At 45.9% G+C, this 21,760-nt stretch overlaps 2 protein-coding genes across 2 annotated transcripts in view; both read left to right on the forward strand.

Moving 5' to 3' along the window:
• The window catches only part of LOC134908909 (cytochrome P450 2K1-like), a 32,432-nt gene extending 30,872 nt beyond the window's left edge, over positions 1-1,560 (forward strand). The window contains exon 5 of the mRNA XM_063915144.1: positions 301-1,560. Within this exon, the coding sequence (XP_063771214.1) occupies positions 301-479 (179 nt within the window). The 3' untranslated portion in view covers positions 480-1,560. The remainder of the gene's footprint in view (positions 1-300) is intronic.
• The window catches only part of LOC134908906 (cytochrome P450 2C5-like), a 216,387-nt gene that overhangs the window by 66,251 nt on the left and 128,376 nt on the right, over positions 1-21,760 (forward strand). The gene's annotated exons all lie outside the window — the stretch shown is intronic.

Below are 21,760 nucleotides of genomic sequence, written 5' to 3' on the forward strand. Positions count from 1 at the left end.
TAAAGCTTAAAAAATCTGAGTAGAAAATAAATTAATTAAATCAAGTATTTGCAGCATTATTGATTCAAAAGTATTATTTTAATAACACATTGTATGTATGAAAATATATTTAAATGATCACACCAAACATGGCTACACACATGTATAATGTACATCACATACAGTACCTCCAAAATGATTACAAGAAGAGCCACTTGCACTCCAGGGTACTATGACTAAAATCTGATTAGTGTCCAGTTTTATAAAAAAAAAAACAACTAACATTTATCTTCTATTAATATTACTTTTTGTTTGTTGCAGGTAAGAGAAGCTGTGCTGGGGAAAACATGGCTAAAATGGAGCTTTTTGTGTTCTTCACATCGCTGCTGCAGAACTTCACCTTCCAGGCACCGCCTGGAGCTAAACTGGACCTCACCCCGGAAGTGGGGACTACTAATGCCCCCAAACCTCATGAGATCTGTGCTATACCTCGCATCTAGAACATGCATTTGGACTTGCTCACCTAAAGAATTGACCATAATTGTTTTGTAGTACATTAAAGGTGCTTTCATGGAAATGGGACTAGATCCAGACTGTAGAGGCACAGCCACGCCTGTTGGTCCCACGGGAACCTGGGAGTTGGTGCAAATATCTGTACCGATGATCATCAAAGTTTTCATATTGCCATCATCAAAACTCTGAAAAAGTAACAAATTCTCGCAATCTAATAGTTGTACCATCTGAAATCTAAATAAAAATGAGCGCTCTGTCTCCCACCGTTCTCCTGAGAAGATTCATACTCTCTATATTTGACAAAGAGCTGCAAATTTATCCAAGAGATTTACAAAGGAGTGTGACATTTTATAGGTGTGGATCATAGGGTCGACAGTAACTGGGTCGAAAGTCATTAGGTCGACTACTATTGGTCAACAGTGACTAGGTCGACACCTGAAAGAGGTCGACGTGGTGATTACATCGACGTGGACAAGGTCGACATGGAAAAAGGTCGACATGAGTTTTTTTTACATTTTTTTGGTGTTGTTTTCTTCGTAATGTGACCAGGAACCCCAATTAGTGCACCGTGTCCCCTCGCATGGTTCGCTTTGCTCGCCATGCTTCGGGAAAGGTCCCTCGCTCTGCTACCGCTGCGCTCGGCACAGGTTACTATTCCCAATCGTAGTCCGTGTAGATCGCAAAGGTAATGAAAAGGTGTTTTTTTTAAATGTAAAAAACTCATGTCGACCTTTTTGTATGTCGACCTAGTACATGTCGACCTAATGACCATGTCGACCAGTGGTTGACCTATTGAGTGTCAACCTGATTGCTGTCGTCCTAAAGGCCGGATACCTAATTTTCATCTACAAACCTGCTCCTGGAATATCTTCTCCTGGGTTCATTATCCACCTGTTCATTCCTGCAACTGCTGTGCAGCTGAAATCTCATACAGTGCGAATGTTTTTGTATCCTTTTTGTTTTTTCCAGGTGGAGGGGGAGTCTTGTTTCTAATTAGAAGTTATTTAAACTGCTTTTCATTTGGTTTATAATATAGTTATCTGGAAGCACATGCTTTTAAGTATTATTGATTGTTTCATTATTTGACACATTAAAATGGTTTATGAATCTGTTGTGTGATTACTGGATACCGTTTCTCTAGCCCGCTGCTCCCATCAGACTATGCAGATTTCTGCACCTCCTTAAATGCCAGCACCTTGCTCTGTAACCCATACACTTTGGCAACATTCTGCACATTGGTGGTCATTCCGAGTAGATTGCTAGCTGCATTCGGCAGAAGCAAAAAAAGGCACTTCTGCGCATGCATATGCGGCGCAATGCGCACGCGCATTTTACTTTTACAATGGCAGATGTAGTTTCACACAGGGTCTAGCGAAGCTTTTCAGCCGCACTGGTGGCCGCAGAGTGATTGACATGAAGTGGGCGTTTCTGGGTGTCAACTGACCGTTTTCAGGGAGTGTTCGGAAAAACACAGGCATGCCCGGAAAAACGCAGGACGTGTTTGTGACGTCAAAACAGGAACTGAATAGTCTGAAGTCATCGCAAGCACTGAGAAGGTATTGAGCTACTGCACAAAATCTCTTTGCCGCCGTTGTGCGATCCTTTAGTTTGCACTTCTGCTAAGTTAAAATACACTCCCAGTGGGAGGCGGCATAGCGTTTGCACAGCTGCTAAAAACTGCTAGCGAGCGAACAACTCGGAATGACACCCATTCTGTGATTTTTTTGGCACCGTATAAAAAGTTAGAAGAGATCCCGCACAGACTTTCGCTCTTATCATAATCAGATCACATAACAAACAATAAATTAGACCAACATGTTAAAGTATGTCACTTATATATAAGGAAACTTATATAACTCAGTTGGTGGTGCTCCCTGAGAGTCAAGTTGTGTAGCTGGACAGAAAAGAAAAAAGTAGACTATCTTTGTTGGGGCACTCTTGTAGTTAAAATTTAAAATTTAGTAAATTTCACATTAAAATCATAGACCATGCCATTTTTTGGGGTTCAAACATCAGATTAGCCAGATACAAAAACACAAACAATATATAGTGATACAAAAAGAAATGATATTTCTTGACAACAAAGTATTTGTAGCCGTATAATGGGGGTTATTCAGAGTGGATCGTAGCTGTGCTAAATTTAGCACAGCTACGATAATAATTCACACTGACATGCGGGGGGACGCCCAGCGCAGGGCTAGTACGTCCCGCATGTCAGGCACGACCCCAGTGGCAAACGCAGGATTTCTAGAGGGGGGTTTCTAAATATGCTGTACAATCTCCCACTCCGCGCAACATTGGAGCAAGTGCGGGAGTCTGGGGAAGCAGTAGATGATCCTAGTAACGACCTAGACATTAATGCAAACATTGGTCTTTTCATACAATGGATACTGTATGGAAGACAGTATTAATATTTAACACTATATATGGTCTATACTAGTATAGGCTGTGTCAAATATTTACATAACATAAGTAAATGGTCAGGAAAATGTTAAACATACCATAATAAATACACACACATAATAGAACCAGTACTGCACTTTCTAAGCACAGATTCTCCCACCTCATGGTAAGGCTCCTGTCTCTTCTTCCTGGCAGCTACTCTCTAGTCCAGTGAACTGATTGAGGACTGAGATCCACACACACAGCAAACTTGGTAGAAGAAGCTGCTACCACTGGGCACATGCAGCAGCTCTGCTCTGTCCCTTAAACTGCATGATGTGTGGCAGCTCTAGTAATCTCATTACATACCATTGCTATTGTCATAATTTGAGGCACTCGCCAAGAGAAGGGGGGTTTACGGGTAACCAGAAACCCCCCCCTGCGTTAGCCTGTGTACCCCTCCACAGAAGTACAAAAGCATTGCACAGCAGCGATGCTTTTGCACTTCAGGAGTAGCTCCCGGCCAGCACAGCTCTTGTGTGCTGGCCGGACGCTACTCGTCGCTGCCCGGGTCGCATCGGCTGCTTTTAACATCACGCAGCCACTGCGGCCCGCCTCCTGCACGGTCCGGCCACGCCTGCATTGGCTGGACCGCGCCTGCGTTGGCCGGGCCGCGCCCACAAAACAATGGCCAAATGCCGCCATACCGCCCCCCTCCCGCCCAGCGAACGCATCTGCCTGTCAATCAGGCAGAGGCGATGGCTAGGCATCGACAGCCGTCAGCTGTCAGCCTTGCGCCGGCGCACTGTGGCGCCGGCACATTTCTTACCTGATCGCTGCGCTGCGATGAACAGCGATTTGTATCCTATATCACATATAGCAAATAAAGATTGGTTTCGGTGTATATCCATTTAATTCCCGTATGGAAAATAACAATGATGTAGATAGTGTTAATACAGTCTGTAAAAAAGAGAGAATGTTCCAGCCAGTGACCTTTATGATCTCATATTTGGATAGTAAATCTTCAGTCATATGTTTGTCCAGAAACCACTCCCCTGTTACCCTGGTGACAAGACAACAATCAATTCTATTGGACTGATATTTTTGAATACCAAAGGGGATGGACTTCCTGTTCCTCCTAACAGTTCTTCATTCCAAACCAAATAGGACACTTAGGGGGAGATTCAATTGTTTGAAAAGTCGGTTGGGTGTCTGTTTTTTCCTATCTAATATACAGGAAAAAACAGACACCCAACCGACTTTTCAAACACTTGAATTCCCCCCTTATAAATATGGGTACATGCCCCCATACTATACAACACTGGTGAACAAGCCCTACCAGGTGAAACGCACATCCTTTCTGGGCATACCAGGTCTTTGTGCACAGGATCACCCCCCCCCCCCCCCCTTCCCCCACCCGCACTCACTGCCTGATAAGTATCCCGATTTTCTATGCTTTTTTTCATGTTTTTTTTTCATGCTTTTGTTAGGTGTTGTTTTCTTCATATTTATTGCGGCTATAATTATACTACCACAGAGAATATAATCTGTTTGTATTGCAAAACTTACTATTTATCTGGGTTGTGTGTAACAAACTCCGCTAATTGAATAATTCCTATAAACAGACATAGCCATTGATTTACATAGGCACTGCTTACATAACATAATCTCATTTGAGACATTTATTGACACAAAGCTGTACATTTGCTTAGAATATACCTATAACCAGCGGATAGAACACAATATTATTTACTTCTATTTAGAAGATTGATCTGAGTTTTTGGAATTTTGTTAACACTCAATTCTTGACCTATCTAGGTCCAATTCTGAGGGACTCTCATTGGGCAGTCTTTTGCACTCTCCCCTGCGCTGGTATATCTTAAGGGCCCCATACACTAGAGCGAATATGCCTGATTTCAGCCCAATTCGGGCATTCGGGACGATATATTGGGTGAAATCGGGCGTTTTGGCTGTGAATCAATCCGATGCGTGGCCCGTGAGCATCGGATTAGATCCCCTAGGTCGTTAGTGCTGCACTCGTGGTATATCTGTTCCCGCAGGCATAATGTACCAAATCATTTGGAATCGTATGAAACCGCTCCCGGGAGAGTTCAAGGGAAATCACCCCGACTTCAGCCTCAGACATATCGTTCTGGTGTATGGGGCCCTTAACAGGGTTGAGAGGAGACTCAATGAACAAAAGCAAATCTCTTGCTTTTTCTTTGTTTCCCACATCTCTGACCCTCCCTGTGCACCCTCATCTTCCTGTTCAATGCCATAAAGCTGACACACAGGGAGTCAGCAGGAGCCAGGGCAAGGCTATATGAGGACATTCTATCCTTATCATTCCCTTTATAGCTTTGTGCTTCAATCATCATGGATACCTGTGGATCAGGACTCTGAACACTTAGGATAACCGGATGATTTTTATATTTGTATATTTTTGCCTCTAAACCCTATAAAAATGTAATACCCTGTCTAACTATTGTATATATTGTTGAATAAACACAGCCTAGACAAACATATGATTGAAGGATGATTTACTATCCAAATATGAGATCATAAAGGTCACTGGCTGGAACATTCTCTCTTTTTTACAGGCTGTATTAACACTATCTACATCATTGTTATTTTCCACACAGGAAATAAAGGTGTATAAACTGCGACCAATCATTATTTGTTATTATATGTGATATAGGATACAAACAATGGAGTCATTCCGAGTTGATCGCAAGCTGCTTTCGTTCGCTGAGCAGCGATGAGGCAAAAAATCGTCACTTCTGCGACGTACTATTACAACGAATGATGTAGTTTCACACAGGGTCTAGCGAAGCATTTCAGTCGCACTGGTGGCCGCAGAGTGATTGACATGAAGAGGGCATTTCTGGGTGTCAAGTGACCGTTTTCAGGGAGTGCTCGAAAAAACGCAGGCGTGCCAGGAAAAATGCAGGCGTGGCTGGGCGAACGCAGGGCGTGTTTGTGACGTCAAAACAGGAACTGAACAGTCTGAAGTGATCGCAAGCACTGAGTAGGTATTGAGCTACTCTTAAACTGCACAAAAAAACTTTATAGCAGCTTTGCGATCCTTTCGTTTGCACTTCTGCTAAGGTAACATACACTCCCAGTGGGAGGCGGCATAGCGTTTGCACGACTGCTAAAAACTGCTAGCGAGCGATCAACTCGGAATGACCACTTTGTTGTCAAGAAATATAACTTTGTTTTGTATCACTATATATTGTTTGTGTTTTTGTATGTGGCTGATCTGATGTTTGAACAAAACAAATGGCATGGTCTATGATTTTAATGTGAATTTTAATAAAGTTTACATTTTAACTACAAGAGCGCCCCAACAAAGAGAGTCTGCTTTCTTCTTTTCTGTTCAACTGTATACAAAGTGCCATAAGAAGGGGTAGACATAGGGGGACATTTACTAAGCAGTGATAAGAGCGGAGAAGTGAGCCAGTGGAGAGTTGCCCATGGCAACCAATCAACACTGAAGTAACATCTATAATTTGCATACTATAAAATGATACAGAGCTGCTGACTGGTTGATGGGGAAATATCTCCACTGGCTCACTTCTCCACTCTTATCACTGCTTAGTAAATGTACCCCTAAGAGAGGAGCAAGCTCATGTCCTGCCTCGGTGCAGGCCCTTTCCTCTCTCCATGGTACGATGGTGAGCAGACTTTGGCTCAGTGCCATAATCTTTAATGTGCGGGTTTCTGGGAGTCAGACCCTATGGTTTGCATACATCTCCGATGGTTGGGAGCCTGCGCATGTGTATAACGGGTCCTGCGTCATCGCATGCAGTGCCCCCTGAGCGGCAGCCTGATTGACAGGCTGCAGCCATTTGGGGGCGGGGAGTGGGCAGAGCTAGCCACCATTCTTTAAAATGGAGGCGTGCTCCCATTTTCTGGGAGTGCTGATGCCAGGGTCTGTGCATTCTGTTGTAGAATTCTTGGCCCCTGCTACGGAGCTGCACTAGTTAATCTGATTATCCTTAGAAGGCCAATGTTCTTGCAGTGATACTATGCTGCATTTACTCAGATCTGCGATGCTGCCAGGAGGCATCTTTTTACCCCAGATGCCTCCTGCAGCATTAATATATTGTCACAAGACTACTGCGTCCAACGACACAGCGGTGATGTAAACTGCGTCCATCTGTAGATGAGGTGTGCGCTCCAGCCGTGCGTCTCACGGACCTCTTCCGGTCTCGGAGCCCATGAGATGTGGCAACGCGCGGCGGAGCATGACACAGGTGCGCCCACCTCTTACTCAGGTGGGCGTCCCGATGCACCCTGGGACACAACGGACCTATCATTGGGCTCACCACACACCTGATATCTGATTAACAATGTTGGTAAGTGACCGATGTGTCACATGACTAATGTATATTTATAGGTTTTAATGTCTTACTATTATATAACAAAACCTAATTAAAAATATGGTAAACAAGTTAGGACTGCCTTTCTAGAAATATATATTCATTTTTATTTTACAACACGGATCAGTTGATTAAAGCTATTACAGCTGATGTGCAATTACTCATTAGTAAGGTATAAAAATGGCTCTTAGTGTCTCTGAGATTTACTTCTGAAGAAGCTGAGCAACCTATCTCAGAGAAACGCGTTAAGGTTACTGTTGTGGAACCCCAACTTTCTCACCATTTAAGACTGATCCAAATAAGGACTTTCCTGTTTCCACTTGGATTTCCAAGGACCTGAAAAAAACTCCTTTTTCCTCAGTATATCCAGCAAAACATGGAAACCCCTACAAATATCTACGCAGACGAGTAATTACAGCTACCATCTCGTGGAATTGTGTGTGAGGTATTATCAGAGTATTACCAGCTGACTGTGCATTTATTCAGTATATAAGGAGGAGTGAATTTCTATATACCAAGTCTGGGATCACAAAATAATGGTTTGGTTCCTATCAGCAGAGTGAAAATCTATACTATCTCAGAGCCAGTGCAAATAATATTATTCATAATATTTGTATCTAGTCTTTGTATGAATTGTTGACTATTAAGTCAGTAATGTGGTTTTATAAATTATTAACCTTTTATTAATAGAATAACATTTTGTGCAACTGATCCATTTGTTTAATTATTTTTGATAAACAACTCATAACACTGGCAATTTTTATTTATTGTGTATCTCCTTTGGGGTCTGACAAACCCCTTCCAGCCGCTGTGGTAATTCAGTAGGTTTACATATTCAGGATAATATTTACAGACTGTTAATGATCAGAGGAACATGGAACAAAGGTGAAGCAAGTTCTAGAGGCAATGTTATGTAATTGGAGTACACTGGGTAAAGGGTTGTTGTTAGCTACTGTAAGCTAAAGTGACTAAAAAAAAAGTACATATGACAAAACACCTGTTTATATTGATACCACCCTGTAATGTTCACAGCACTTTATTATATAGTACATTAAAGCTATTTTCTCTTACGTCCTAGAGGATACTGGGGTCCACATTAGTACCATGCGGTATAAATGGGTCCAATAGGAGCCTTGGGCACTTTAAGAAATCTATAGTGTGCACTGGCTCCTCCCTCTATGCCCCTCCTACCAGACTCAGTTTAGAAAATGTGCCCGGAGGAGCCGGTCACGCTTTGGAGAGCTCCTGAAGAGTTTTCTACATGTATTTTTCTATTTGTTGTTTTCAGTCAGGGCTGTTTGGCAACAGCCTGACTGCTTCGTCGGACTTAGGGGGGAAAATGGCCCAACTTCCTCAGAGTTAATGGTCCCGTTTCTCTGCTGACAGGACACTGAGCTCCTGAGGGACCTATTTGTGAGCCACACCACGGCGCAGCGTACCCTCCCACAGCACGCCGCCACCCCTAACAGAGAAAGAAGACTGAAGAGTGGGGAGTACAGTGCTGGCATCCCGGTTAGCGAGCCGCCGGTGGGAATAGTGGCACAAGGGTAGGAGCGCAGCTCTGAGTACAGGCTGCGCTCCGTTGGCTCAGAAAGACATATTCATATAGGTGTCCTTCTGCTGAGGGGCGCTGACTAAAGACATAACAGGGGTTTTAACCCGCTGTTATGCACAAAAATTACCTCAGGTCAGTTTCAATAAAGTGCGGGAAGCCGCATGCAATTAAGCGGACGGGGCTTCTCACTGAGAGGATCCAGCAGCTCACCAGCGCTACTTTCCCTCTGCAGATTGTACAAGCAGCGTATACAGGGAAGCGCTGGTCCTCCACAAGGACTCCTCGTCTCCTGAGCGGTACTAGGGGTTCTTAGTGAGGGCATCTTAATAGGGCTTAGTATACTATCACTACTCCCCCCGAGTAGTGATAGTATACTAAGCCCTATTAAGATGCTAGTATCGCGACCCAGCTAAATAAATTTTTGCTTTGGCTAAAGGGGCGCTGTGTGTCTGGCTCTTACTTCTGTGTCTCCCTAAGACTCTGTATAGATAATCTGTGTTCCCATTGTGTGTGTGTGTGTGTGTGTGTGTGTGTGTGTGTGTGTGTGTGGGTGTCCCTTCACAACCATGTCCAGGGACTGTGTGTCATGCACAGTGGAGTGTCATTCCTCCCCTGGGGACTCACTACCCTGTACTCAGGATAATGTACATTCTCAGGATAGTGGGGCAGAAACCCCATGGTTAGCTTCCATTAAAGGGGTGGCCCAGAGGTCCACTATTGCTTGCACATGGATCACTAAAGCCATTGCACTGTGGCCAGGTAACTTAATTGATGGATTGGATACCTTACCCAGGGGGGTGATTGTTTTACTCCTGCAGCATATTCAGGACTCTGCTACCTTTAAGGTTGAGGCCTTAAAGGAAATTGGTTTGCTCAACGCACGCACCATTGCCATGACAGTTTCAGCACGCAGAGGCTTGTGGCTGCGCCAGTGGATGGCGGATGCAGATTCCAGGAAAGGAGTGGAAAATCTACCTTTCACAGGTGAAAGAAGAACTGGAGATGAACTGGATAAGTTGATATCCAAGGCTACAGTGGGCAAGTCTACCGTACCTTCCTTCCGCAGCACCCCCAGCTAGAAAAACCTACTCTGCTCCGACTCTGCAGTACTTTCGGACAGCGAAATTCAAAGGCAGATCCAAGGTAACCCAGAAAACCGGCCATTGCAGGTTCTCAGGAACAGAACCCCGGATCTGTTTCCTCAAAGCCTTCAGCATGACGATGGTCCACATTGCCTGGAAGACAGGCAGGTGGGAGCTCGGTTACATTATTTCAGTCACATTTGGGCAACATCTTGCCAGGATCCCTGGGTAATAGATCTTATCACCCAGGGATACATACTGTAGTTTCAGGAACTCCCACCTTACAGGTTCAGGATTACCAGCTTCTCCAGAAGCAAGTGTGACTTTACAGGCAGCAATTCAAAAACTGGTTCAGGTCATTGTTCCATTTGCACTTCAACTACAAAACAAGGGTTATTACTCCAACCTGTTTGTGGTTCCAAAACTGGACGGTTCGGTGAGGCCCATTCTTAACCTGAAATCTCTGAACCTGTATTTAAGGGTGTTCAAATTCAATATGGAGTCTCTGAGAGCGGTGATCTCAGGTCTGGAGGAGGGGAAATTCCTGGTGTCTCTAGACATCAAGGATGCGAACCTTCACATTCCATTTTGGCTGCCTCATCAGGAATATCTAAGGTTTGCACTGCAGGACTGTCACTATCAGCTTCAGGAACTGCCATTTGGCCTCTCCACGGCACCGATGGTATTCACCAAGGTAATGGCAGAGATGATGTTTCTCCTCCGCAAGCAGGGAGTGAACATAATACCGTACCTGGAGGACCTGTTGATAAAAGCACCTTCCAGGGAGAGGTTGTTGGACAGCATTGCCCTCTCAACCTGACTTCTCCAGGATCACAGGTGGATTCTGAACCTGCCAAAATCTCAGCTGGAACCAACATGGAGGCTTCAGTTCCTAGAAATGATCCTGGATATGGAGGAACAAAGGGTGTTCTTTCCATTGGAAAAGGCATTGGTACTCCAGTTAATGGTGCGGGATGCCCTAAAACCCACCTGAATATCGGTGCATCTTTGCATTCGCCTTCTGGGGAAGATGGTAGACTCTTACGAGGCTCTGCAGTACGGAAGGTTTCATGCAAGGCCATTTCAGCTGGATCTGTTGGACAAATGGTCTGGATCGCATCTTCACATGCACCAGAGGATACGTCTTTTCGCCAAAAGCCAGGATTTCTCTTCCGTGGTGGCTCCAGACTTCTCACCTGACCAAGGGTTGATGGATCGGGATTCAAAATTGGATTCTGCTAACCACGGACGCAAGCTTCAGAGGTTGGGGAGCAGTCAACCAAGGGAAACAGTTCCAGGCAAAATGGTCAAGTCAGGAAGCCATTCTTCCAATCAACATTCTGGAACTAAGGGCCATATACAACGCTCTTCTTCTAGCTTCCCATCTTCTTCAAGATCAAGCTATTCAGGTTCAGTCGGACAATGTGACGGCAGTAACATACATAAACCGACAGGGCGAATCGAAAAGAGCAGAGTAGCAATGTCAGAGGTAACAAGAATTCTCCCCTGGACAGAAAGATTTGCGGTGGCGCTGTTGGCAATCTTCATTCCTGGAGTAGACAACTGGGAAGCGCACTTCCTCAGCAGACACGATCTCCACGCAGGAGAGTGGGGCCTTCCCCCACAGGTGTTTGAGTCCTTAACAAGTTGGTGTGGAATTCCACAGATAGACATGATAGCCTCTCATCTCAACAAGAAGCTAAAACACTATTGTTCCAGGTCAAGTGACCTGCAAGCAGTGGCGGTGGATGCTCTGGTGACTCCATGGGTCTACCAGATGATTTACGTGTTCCCACCTCTTCCTCTGATCCCAAGAATTCTCAAACGAATAAAAAGGGAAAAGGTTCAAGCAATTCTCATTGCTCCATATTGGCCAAGAAGGGCCTGGTACGCGGATCTACTGGAGTTGCTCCTGGAGGACTGGGGTTATTCGTCTATCAAGACTTACCGCGGCTATGTTTGACGGCATGGAAGCTGAGCGTCAGACTTTAGTCCAGAAAGGCATTCCGAACAAGGTTATTCCAACACTGATCCAAGCTTGGAAGGGGGTAACGTCTAAACATCACCACCGTATTTGGAAAAAATATGTCTCGTGGTGTGAAAACAGGAAATTTCCTCCAGTGGAATTACAACTGGGACGTTTTCTTCTTTTTCTACAGTTAGGTGTGGATGTGGGCCTATGTTTGGGCTCCTTGAAAGTCCAGATTTCGGCCTTGTCCATTTTCTTCCAGAAACAATCGGTTTCCCTCCCTGAGGTTCAGAAGTTATTGAAGGGTGTTCTGCACATTCAACTGGCCTTTGTGCCTCCCATGGCACTTTGGGATCTTAACGTGGTGTTGCAGTTTCTGCAATCGGACTGATTTTAACCTTTACAGGAGGTTAACGTTAAGTTTCTTACATGGAAGACTGTTACACTGTTGGCCTTGGCTTCTGCAAGGCGTGTGTCCGAACTGGGGGCATTGTCTCACAAAAGCCCCTATTTGATTTTTCATGAGGACAGAGCTGAACTAAGAACTCGTCAGCAGTTTCTTCCTAAGGTGGTGTCTGCGTTTCATATCAACCAACCTATTGTGGTTCCGGTGCTACTGACACCTCTGCTACCTCAAAGTCCCTGGATGTTGTGAGGGCTTTGAAGATCTACGTGAAGAGGACAAAAGCGCTGCCTGGAATTGGTCCTCTGAACCACAGGACACCCCTTAGTAGGAAACACAGAATAGGGGAGCCAAATGTAACACCAACCTGTGGAGTAGCCAGAGGGATAAAATCAAAGTCTCTTTAAGCACTAGCTGTAGTAAATGCTGTTGAGGATATCCACAGTAGATGGCATGCAGCAGATAAGCACAATAGATGGTAAACAACTACATATGGTAAATAGTGGTTGCAGCTCCAGACAGCAGGAACCCAGATAACTGACGAAAGCTGTATAGGGCACATTTATTGGCAAGCTGCTCAATCAGATTGTGATGCCACTCAGGTGCTAAGAGGGGGGGGGGGGTAATTCTGGTAAGAAAAAACATTTTGCTATCCCTACTGCACACTGAGTGAAAAATAACACTACATCAGATGATACAGAAATCTTGGTTTCATATATCTGCAGATATACAGTAGGGTTTAGCGCCCAGGCCAAACGGCAAGGCGTCTCTGTCACTGGGGGTCCCTAACACTAGGTATGGGTCCAGGGTGCGGACCCCATCATGTCGGCACAGGCCGGCCACCCCAGGGCAGCACACAGGTGAAAATTAGTAAGGGATAATAAGAAGCACATAAGTGCTATGTAAGTGAGAAGTGTGATTAAAATAATGCAAAATATATACAATATGATAGGGAAAAACATGTGTTAATAAAATGTTAGGGTGTGCCAACCTGAAGCAGCTCAGCCATACCAGCACAGGGGTTACTGCCCCGCAATCCCACCCTATAAATAATTTCAAATATGTCTGGGTTGAATTCCCAGTGTAAGGCCACATGAGAATGGCTCCTACATCATCTGAGAGCCAGCTTACCTGGAGACACCCCTAGCTTCTCCAATGGCACTCTGGAGTCACAAATCCCTCCTAATGCTGACCCATCCGTGCCTCTCTAACTACAATGCACATTTATTGGCAAGCTGCTCAATCAGATTGTGATGTCACTCAGATGCTAAAAAGGAGGGGTAATTCTGACTAATAAAAAACATTTTGCTATACCTAATGCACACTGAGTGAGAAATAACACTACCTAATAATCAGATAATACAGAGATCTTGGTTGCATATATCTGCAGATATAGGGTTAGCTGTATAGGTGCTGTGATGTAGACTGAGAGCAGATAATAAACAGCAGGAACGTGAACTGCCATTGGTGAGCTAGTGCAGTAGATGCTTGGAAGTTGAATGGAAACAGCAGTGCTGGTCAGAGAACAAACCACAGGAAACAGCATACAGAATACTGTCAGCAGACATATGTAACAGGTACTGTACAAGTACAAGAGTACTGAGGCCTAGGGACCAGGAACTAACCTAGATGGAAGATGTTGCTCTGGGAATATGCAGCAGGCCAGTGGAGATTTAAATAGGCAGCACTGAATGTTCATAGGTTACTAAAGTCATGTGACCGCTGCTGCAGTGCAGGGATCGACTTTAGTGAATCACATCGAAAATCCAAAATGTCCACGCCCAAGCAGCTGGGTGGTTTGTTTGCAAACATGGCAGGAGGCACGGTGATTGCTGTGGGGAACCCAGAGACTTGTGGACAGCAACCACATGTTAGCTCCGGGTACGGTATGTAGGACTAAGGGGGAGATGTAGTAAGCAGTGATAAAAGTGGAGAAGTGAGCCAGTGGAGACGTTGCCCATGGCAACCAATCAGCTGCTCTATATACTTTTATAGTTTGCAAATTATAAATGTTAATTCAATGCTGATTGGTTGCCATGGACAACTTCTCCACTGGCTCACTTCTCCTTTGTTTAAACTGCTTAGTATATCTCCCCATTAGACCCTGATTCATGATAGTTCTTATCTGATGTCAAGTTCTATATTTCTATGAAAAATGGTTGTGTGTTATAGTAGTATTTTATTGGTGCTGGGATAGATTTTGTGACTCTTTACTGGCAGGCACAAATTGCCCCAGCCCAATGCTAGCTGCAAGAGATTTGTCTGAAATAGGTTTCTCTTCTCCATACACATGACTCAAAATCACACAGAGCTTTTAATACTGTACACGCTCACAGCACTCCCGTGACACTCCCACACGACAAGGTAGTTACGCGCAATGGGGGTCATTCCGAGTTGTTCGCTAGCTGAAATCGTTTCGCAGCACAACGTTTGGTCAAAACGCGGCAGTTCTGCGCATGCATAGGCGCCGCAATGCGCACGCGCGACATACGTTCACAACAGCCGAAGTAGTTTCACACAAGGTCTAGCGAAGCATTTCAGTCGCACTGCTGGCCGCAGAGTGATTGACAGGAAGTGGGTGTTTCTGATGTGTCAACTGACCGTTGTCAGGGAGTGAGTGAAAAAAAGCTGGCGTGCCAGATAAAAACGCAGGCGTGGTTGGGGAAATGTAGGCGTGGCTTGCCGAACACAGGGCGTGTTTGTGACGTCAAAACAGGAACTAAATAGTCTGCAGTGATCGCAAGCTAGGAGTAGGTCTGGAGCTACTCAGAAACTGCTCGAAAATATTTTGCTGCCGCTCTGCGATCCTTTCGTTAGCACTTCTGCTAAGCTAAGATACACTCCCAAAGGGCGGCGGCCTAGCGTTTGCACGGCTGCTAAAACCAGCTAGCGAGCGAACAACTCGGAGTGAGGGCTAATGACTTTGCCAATGCTCAGCACTCACCATGAAATGTTCTATTTCATAGGAAAACAGTTCCGTCTGACTCAGAATAGGATGGACATATGAATAAAATAGTGTATACATGCATCTGCGGTGCGTCGTGTGACTCAGAATCAGCCCCTGGAACTAGGGCCGTTACTACCGGCACGTCTCCTGCTGGCAGCTGCTGTCCGCAGCTGCCTTCACTCTTCCAAAAATTCAGCGGCAGCTGGATGAGGACAGCAGGACCGAAGGCAGTGGCAGTCGCATGGTTCCACTCAGACTCTCAGCGAGACCACCGCAGCGCTGCAGAGTATTTGTGTTTCTGGGCATATGTGTTTCTGGCATTGGGGACATATGTGTAATTGGCACTGGGAGCATATGTGTATCTGGCACTGGGGGCATATGCGTATCTGGCATTGTGGAGGCATATGCATATATGGGACTGTGGGGTTATATTATGTGTTTCTGGCATTGCACTGTGGGGGCATATTATTTGTTTCTGGCATTGCACTGTGGGGGCATATTATATGTATCTGGCACTGGGGGCATATGCGTATCCGGCACTGGGGGCATATGCGTATCTGGTACTGGGGGCATATGCGTATCTGACACTGGGGGCAACTGCGTATCTGGCACTGGGGGCAAATACGTATCTGGCACTGTGGGGGCATATGTGTATCCGGCACTGGGGGCATATGCGTATCTGGCACTGGGGGCATATGCGTATCTGACACTGGGGGCAAATGCGTATCTGGCACTGGGGGCATATGCGTATCTGACACTGGGGGCAACTGCGTATCTGGCACTGGGGGCAAATACGTATCTGGCACTGTGGGGGCATATGTGTATCCGGCACTGGGGGCATATGCGTATCTGGCACTGGGGGCATATGCGTATCTGACACTGGGGGCAAATGCGTATCTGGCACTGGGGGCATATGCGTATCTGGCACTGTGGGGGCATATGCGTATATGGCACTGTGGGGGCATATTATGTGTGTGAAGACCTGAAGTATTAGAGCATAAACTCAGAGTGTACTCCGGGACTTCTGGGTCAGGTCACACAAACAGGAGACAGATAAAAATAAAACAATATATTTATTAGAGATTTGTTTAGTACAAGCTCTCTAAATCAGCTATAAGATAAACACATTTGAAATTAACCCCAGAACAACAGGTCCTAATAAACACCAGTTTACCGACAGACTTCCCAGCACTTTCCCACATGCTCTTGTCTGGATGCAGTATAATTGTGCAGGATCACAGGAGTATGAAGGAGTGTTTGTACAGCAGAGCCAACAAGTCTGCAAATCCAGAGAAAAGTTTGTACTCCAGTAGCCACAATGCTCCCAGGCAAAATCCTCAGCACACTAGCAGGAGCTGAGACTCCAGGACTAGTAGCTTTTAGAAGCCAAACTCACACACACACCCGGAGCTCTCTTGCATTCCCTTTTTGAATAAGGTTCCAATTTCCACCACCAAAATCCCTCCTGCAAAGGGTGATTTTAAGGAAAGGTCAGCGCTGATTGGTAGAGCTCAATGAGGGTCTGTAAAAGAGATGAGTCATGCAGAGATCCCCCCTGCTGTTATCATGCCCCAGTATCTGAGAACAATGGGATCTTGATGCAATGAATCCCTTGGTGATGGGGGAAGATAGCCAATCACTCCCTGTTTTAACCCCTTATAGACATTTGTGACCTCAGAGGGGCTCAAGCTGCTCCCAGCTTCCTGTTATTAATGTCTAGTGACTGGTCCAGAATAAACCATCACAACTGGCCCTGTTTAAGAACAATAGCTGACGGTTCAATTCTGTACTACAACATTGTCAGAATGGACCTTGGACAGTAGATTCTGTCACAATGTGTATCTGAGATGAGCGCCGAAAATTTTTCGGGTTTTGTGTTTTGGTTTTGGGTTCGGTTCCGCGGCCGTGTTTTGGGTTCGACCGCGTTTTGGCAAAACCTAACCGAATTTTTTTTTGTCGGATTCGGGTGTGTTTTGGATTCGGGTGTTTTTTTCCAAAAAAACCTAAAAAACAGCTTAAATCATAGAATTTGGGGGTCATTTTGATCCCAAAGTATTATTAACCTCAAAAACCATCATTTCCACTCATTTTCAGTCTATTCTGAATACCTCACACCTCACAATATTATTTTTAGTCCTAAAATTTGCACCGAGGTCGCTGGATGACTAAGCTAAGCGACCCTAGTGGCCGACACAAACACCTGGCCCATCTAGGAGTGGCACTGCAGTGTCACGCAGGATGTCCCTTCCAAAAAACCCTCCCCAAACAGCACATGACGCAAAGAAAAAAAGAGGCGCAATGAGGTAGCTGTGTGAGTAAGATAAGCGACCCTAGTGGCCAACACAAACACCGGGCCCATCTAGGAGTGTCACTGCAGTGTCACGCAGGATGTCCCTTCCAAAAAACCCTCCCCAAACAGCACATGACGCAAAGAAAAAAAGAGGCGCAATGAGGTAGCTGTGTGAGTAAGATAAGCGACCCTAGTGGCCGACACAAACACCGGGCCCATCTAGGAGTGTCACTGCAGTGTCACGCAGGATGTCCCTTCCAAAAAACCCACCCCAAACAGCACATGACGCAAAGAAAAAAAGAGGCGCAATGAGGTAGCTGTGTGAGTAAGATAAGCGACCCTAGTGGCCGACACAAACACCGGGCCCATCTAGGAGTGGCACTGCAGTGTCACGCAGGATGGCCCTTCCAAAAAACACTCCCCAAACAGCACATGACGCAAAGACAAATTAAAGAAAAAAGAGGTGCAAGATGGAATTGTCCTTGGGCCCTCCCACCCACCCTTATGTTGTATAAACAGGACATGCACACTTTAACCAACCCATCATTTCAGTGACAGGGTCTGCCACACGACTGTGACTGATATGACGGGTTGGTTTGGACCCCCACCAAAAAAGAAGCAATTAATCTCTCCTTGCACAAACTGGCTCTACAGAGGCAAGATGTCCACCTCATCATCATCCTCCGATATATCACCGTGTACATCCCCCTCCTCACAGATTATCAATTCGTCCCCACTGGAATCCACCATCTCAGCTCCCTGTGTACTTTGTGGAGGCAATTGCTGCTGGTCAATATCTCCGCGGAGGAATTGATTATAATTCATTTTAATGAACATCATCTTCTCCACATTTTCTGGATGTAACCTCGTACGCCGATTGCTGACAAGGTGAGCGGCGGCACTAAACACTCTTTCGGAGTACACACTTGTGGGAGGGCAACTTAGGTAGAATAAAGCCAGTTTGTGCAAGGGCCTCCAAATTGCCTCTTTTTCCTGCCAGTATAAGTACGGACTGTGTGACGTGCCTACTTGGATGCGGTCACTCATATAATCCTCCACCATTCTTTCAATGTTGAGAGAATCATATGCAGTGACAGTAGACGACATGTCCGTAATCGTTGTCAGGTCCTTCAGTCCGGACCAGATGTCAGCATCAGCAGTCGCTCCAGACTGCCCTGCATCACCGCCAGCGGGTGGGCTCGGAATTCTGAGCCTTTTCCTCGCACCCCCAGTTGCGGGAGAATGTGAAGGAGGAGATGTTGACAGGTCGCGTTCCGCTTGACTTGACAATTTTCTCACCAGCAGGTCTTTCAACCCCAGCAGACTTGTGTCTGCCGGAAAGAGAGATCCAAGGTAGGCTTTAAATCTAGGATCGAGCACGGTGGCCAAAATGTAGTGCTCTGATTTCAACAGATTGACCACCCGTGAATCCTTGTTAAGCGAATTAAGGACTCCATCCACAAGTCCCACATGCCTAGCGGAATCGCTCCGTGTTAGCTCCTCCTTCAATGTCTCCAGCTTCTTCTGCAAAAGCCTGATGAGGGGAATGACCTGACTCAGGCTGGCAGTGTCTGAACTGACTTCACGTGTGGCAAGTTCAAAGGGCGTCAGAACCTTGCACAACGTTGAAATCATTCTCCACTGCGCTTGAGACAGGTGCATTCCACCTCCTATATCGTGCTCAATTGTATAGGCTTGAATGGCCTTTTGCTGCTCCTCCAACCTCTGAAGCATATAGAGGGTTGAATTCCACCTCGTTACCACTTCTTGCTTCAGATGATGGCAGGGCAGGTTCAGTAGTTTTTGGTGGTGCTCCAGTCTTCTGTACGTGGTGCCTGTACGCCGAAAGTGTCCCGCAATTCTTCTGGCCACCGACAGCATCTCTTGCACGCCCCTGTCGTTTTTTTAAAAATTCTGCACCACCAAATTCAAGGTATGTGCAAAACATGGGACGTGCTGGAATTTGCCCATATTTAATGCACACACAATATTGCTGGCGTTGTCCGATGCCACAAATCCACAGGAGAGTCCAATTGGGGTAAGCCATTCCGCAATGATCTTCCTCAGTTGCCGTAAGAGGTTTTCAGCTGTGTGCGTATTCTGGAAACCGGTGATACAAAGCGTAGCCTGCCTAGGAAAGAGTTGGCGTTTGCGAGATGCTGCTACTGGTGCCGCCGCTGCTGTTCTTGCAGCGGGAGTCCATACATCTACCCAGTGGGCTGTCACAGTCATATAGTCCTGACCCTGCCCTGCTCCACTTGTCCACATGTCCGTGGTTAAGTGGACATTGGGTACAACTGCATTTTTTAGGACACTGGTGAGTCTTTTTCTGACGTCCGTGTACATTCTCGGTATCGCCTGCCTAGAGAAGTGGAACCTAGATGGTATTTGGTAACGGGGGCAAACTGCCTCAATAAATTGTCTAGTTCCCTGTGAACTAACGGCGGATACCGGACGCACGTCTAACACCAACATAGTTGTCAAGGCCTCAGTTATCCGCTTTGCAGCAGGATGACTGCTGTGATATTTCATCTTCCTCGCAAAGGACTGTTGAACAGTCAATTGCTTACTGGAAGTAGTACAAGTGGGCTTACGACTTCCCCTCTGGGATGACCATCGACTCCCAGCAGCAACAACAGCAGCGCCAGCAGCAGTAGGCGTTACACGCAAGGATGCATCGGAGGAATCCCAGGCAGGAGAGCAATCATCAGAATTGCCAGTGACATGGCCTGCAGGACTATTGGCATTCCAGGGGAAGGAGGAAATTGACACTGAGGGAGTTGGTGGGGTTGTTTGCGTGAGCTTGGTTACAAGAGGAAGGGATTTACTGGTCAGTGGACTGCTTCCGCTGTCGCCCAAAGTTTTTGAACTTGTCACTGACTTATTATGAATGCGCTGCAGGTGACGTATAAGGGAGGATGTTCCGAGGTGGTTAACGTCCTTACCCCTACTTATTACAGCTTGACAAAGGCAACACACGGCTTGACACCTGTTGTCCGCATTTCTGTTGAAATAGTTCCACACCGAAGAGCTGATTTTTTTGGTATTTTCACCAGGCATGTCAGTGGCCATATTCCTCCCACGGACAACAGGTGTCTCCCCGGGTGCCTGACTTAAACAAACCACCTCACCATCAGAATCCTCCTGGTCAATTTCCTCCCCAGCGCCAGCAACACCCATATCCACCTCATCCTGGTGTACTTCAACACTGACATCTTTAATCTGACTATCAGGAACTAGACTGCGGGTGCTCCTTCCAGCACTTGCAGGGGGCGTGCAAATGGTGGAAGGCGCATGCTCTTCACGTCCAGTTTTGGGAAGGTCAGGCATCGCAACCGACACAATTGGACTCTCCTTGTGGATTTGGGATTTCGAAGAACGCACAGTTCTTTGCGGTGCTACTGCTTTTGCCAGCTTGAGTCTTTTTATTTTTCTAGCGAGAGGCTGAGTGCTTCCATCCTCATGTGAAGCTGAACCACCAGCCATGAACATAGGCCAGGGCCTCAGCCGTTCCTTGCCACTCCGTGTGGTAAATGGCATATTGGCAAGTTTACGCTTCTCCTCCGACAATTTTATTTTAGGTTTTGGAGTCCTTTTTTTACTGATATTTGGTGTTTTGGATTTGACATGCTCTGGACTATGACATTGGGCATCGGCCTTGGCAGACGACGTTGCTGGCATTTCATCGTCTCGGCCATGACTAGTGGCAGCAGCTTCAGCACGAGGTGGAAGTGGATCTTGATCTTTCCCTAATTTTGGAACCTCAACATTTTTGTTCTCCATATTTTAATAGGCACAACTAAAAGGCACCTCAGGTAAACAATGGAGATGGATACTAGTATACAATTATGGATGGACTGCCGAGTGCCGACACAGAGGTAGCTACAGCCGTGGACTACCGTACTGTGTCTGCTGCTAATATAGACTGGATGATAATGAGATGTAGTATGTATAAAGAAGAAAGAAAAAAAAAACCACGGGTAGGTGGTATACAATTATGGATGGACTGCAGAGTGCCGACACAGAGGTAGCTACAGCCGTGGACTACCGTACTGTGTCTGCTGCTAATATAGACTGGTTGATAATGAGATGTAGTATGTATAAAGAAGAAAGAAAAAAAAAACACGGGTAGGTGGTATACAATTATGGATGGACTGCCGAGTGCCGACACAGAGGTAGCTACAGCCGTGGACTACCGTACTGTGTCTGCTGCTAATATAGACTGGTTGATAATGAGATGTAGTATGTATAAAGA

The sequence above is a fragment of the Pseudophryne corroboree genome, chromosome 4, assembly GCF_028390025.1.
Source record: "Pseudophryne corroboree isolate aPseCor3 chromosome 4, aPseCor3.hap2, whole genome shotgun sequence".
NCBI classification, from domain to species: Eukaryota; Metazoa; Chordata; class Amphibia; order Anura; family Myobatrachidae; genus Pseudophryne; species Pseudophryne corroboree.